Source organism: Galeopterus variegatus, unplaced genomic scaffold (assembly GCF_000696425.1).
Source record: "Galeopterus variegatus unplaced genomic scaffold, G_variegatus-3.0.2 Scaffold1072, whole genome shotgun sequence".
NCBI lineage: Eukaryota > Metazoa > Chordata > Mammalia > Dermoptera > Cynocephalidae > Galeopterus > Galeopterus variegatus.
In genome coordinates this window covers 198368-200024 of record NW_007727183.1, presented here as the reverse complement: position 1 = coordinate 200024, position 1657 = coordinate 198368, and the positions used below count along the sequence as shown (strand labels likewise).

Here is a 1657-nt window from a genome sequence, read left to right as displayed (position 1 = left end):
TCCTCCAGAAGTGAACACTGATGTTTTTGAATTTCAAAGCTGTCACCCTCTCATAAGACTGCAAGTGAAGAATACATTTTTGCTACTCAAAATGCACTCTGTGGACCGGTGGCAGGGATATCACCTGAGAGTTTGTTAGAAATGCAGAATCTCAAACTCTGATTCTGAATTTGCATTATAATTGCAACCTTAGCTGATTGACACACAAATTAAAATGTGAGAAATGCAGATACATCTTGCTTGTGTATTTTCCAAATATTTCCCTCTTCTCTTTACACCTTTCTTTTTGTTTCCCTCTATACTAATAAGATTCAGGGCTTCCCAACCTATGATCTATATGAGCAAACCTCAGGGATTTTGTAAATCCCCCAGTGTTTTACGTGTTACTTATATGGGTACATTTTTCTGGGAAAAGAATTCATAACTTCCCCCAAATTCTCGAAGGGGACCATAAATTTAAAATAGAAATNCTCCATTGGAACCGTGGGGATCCTTTACAAGTACACTATGTTACAGGTCATTCAGCCCTTAAGGGCGACGAATGCATCATTTTTGTATCAAGTCTGCCTTTGTTTTTTTTATTACCCCATAAAGATTAAAGTCATGTATTACTATGACTCACCACAGTACTTCAACAATTCTGAGTCAAAGGTTCAGTTTTTAAGTAATTCAAGATAACAAAAAACAGCCATTCATGCTTCTCAACAATGTAAAAGAGAAGCACCAGCAATTTAGGTGAATTTTGTTCTCCATTGAGGTCATGAACACAAACGAAAACTCCAGCACTAAAACTCTAGAATGGTGCCACCTTATTTGGCAGTCACCCGACTGACCAGAATGATTTCATAGAAAATTTAAAAGGTCGTTATTGAGACGAAGATGTCAAATATTTAAAAATCCTAATGGAGAACTTAGAGACTTCTGAGAATATGTTCTTCCCCCGCCTGCCCCCCACCCCCCACCAGCCTATGCATCCTGGTTTGAGGATATGGCAATATGGAAATTCTGAGTTTGGTCATGACTACAATAGTTGAAGGGATATTGACCAAAATATGCTAATTTTACCATTTGAAAAAAAGAATGACATCTTGGGTTGTATTAAAAATTTCTGAATGTTTATTGCCAATTTTATTGCCAAGTGATTGTTGGGAATTACAAATGAATAAGTGGCAGTGGTATTTGGGACATTTCTGGTAGGATTCTCATTTTCCTCTCTGTGTTGCTTCATCTGTGTCAGTTTCTTTCTTCCTCTCCTTCCTTCTTCCCCACTCTGCCCAGATGAATGCATGCATTGCAGTGGAGAAACTTACGAGGGCAAAATTTCCAGGACCATGTCTGGACTTGAATGCCAGGCCTGGGACTCTCAGAGCCCACATGCTCACGGATACATTCCTTCCAAGTAAGTCTCTCTGGGGAAAACGTTCAGTGTTGAAGACTCTGCAGCTCCATCAGACATGTACCATTTAGATATTTTAGCATTCCTCCAGAAGTGAACACTGATGTTTTTGAATTTCAAAGCTGTCACCCTCTCATAAGACTGAAAGTGAAGAATACATTTTTGCTACTCAAAATGCACTCTGTGGACCGGTGGCAGGAATATCACCTGAGAGTTTGTTAGAAATGCAGAATCTCAAACTCTGATTCTGAATTTGCATTA

At 38.9% G+C, this 1657-nt stretch overlaps 1 protein-coding gene across 1 annotated transcript in view; it reads left to right on the top strand.

Moving 5' to 3' along the window:
- PLG (plasminogen) overlaps positions 1 to 1657 on the top strand; it is a 57148-nt gene that overhangs the window by 12200 nt on the left and 43291 nt on the right. The window contains exon 6 of the mRNA XM_008574601.1: positions 1279 to 1399. Coding sequence (XP_008572823.1) covers positions 1279 to 1399 — 121 coding nt within the window. The remainder of the gene's footprint in view (positions 1 to 1278; positions 1400 to 1657) is intronic.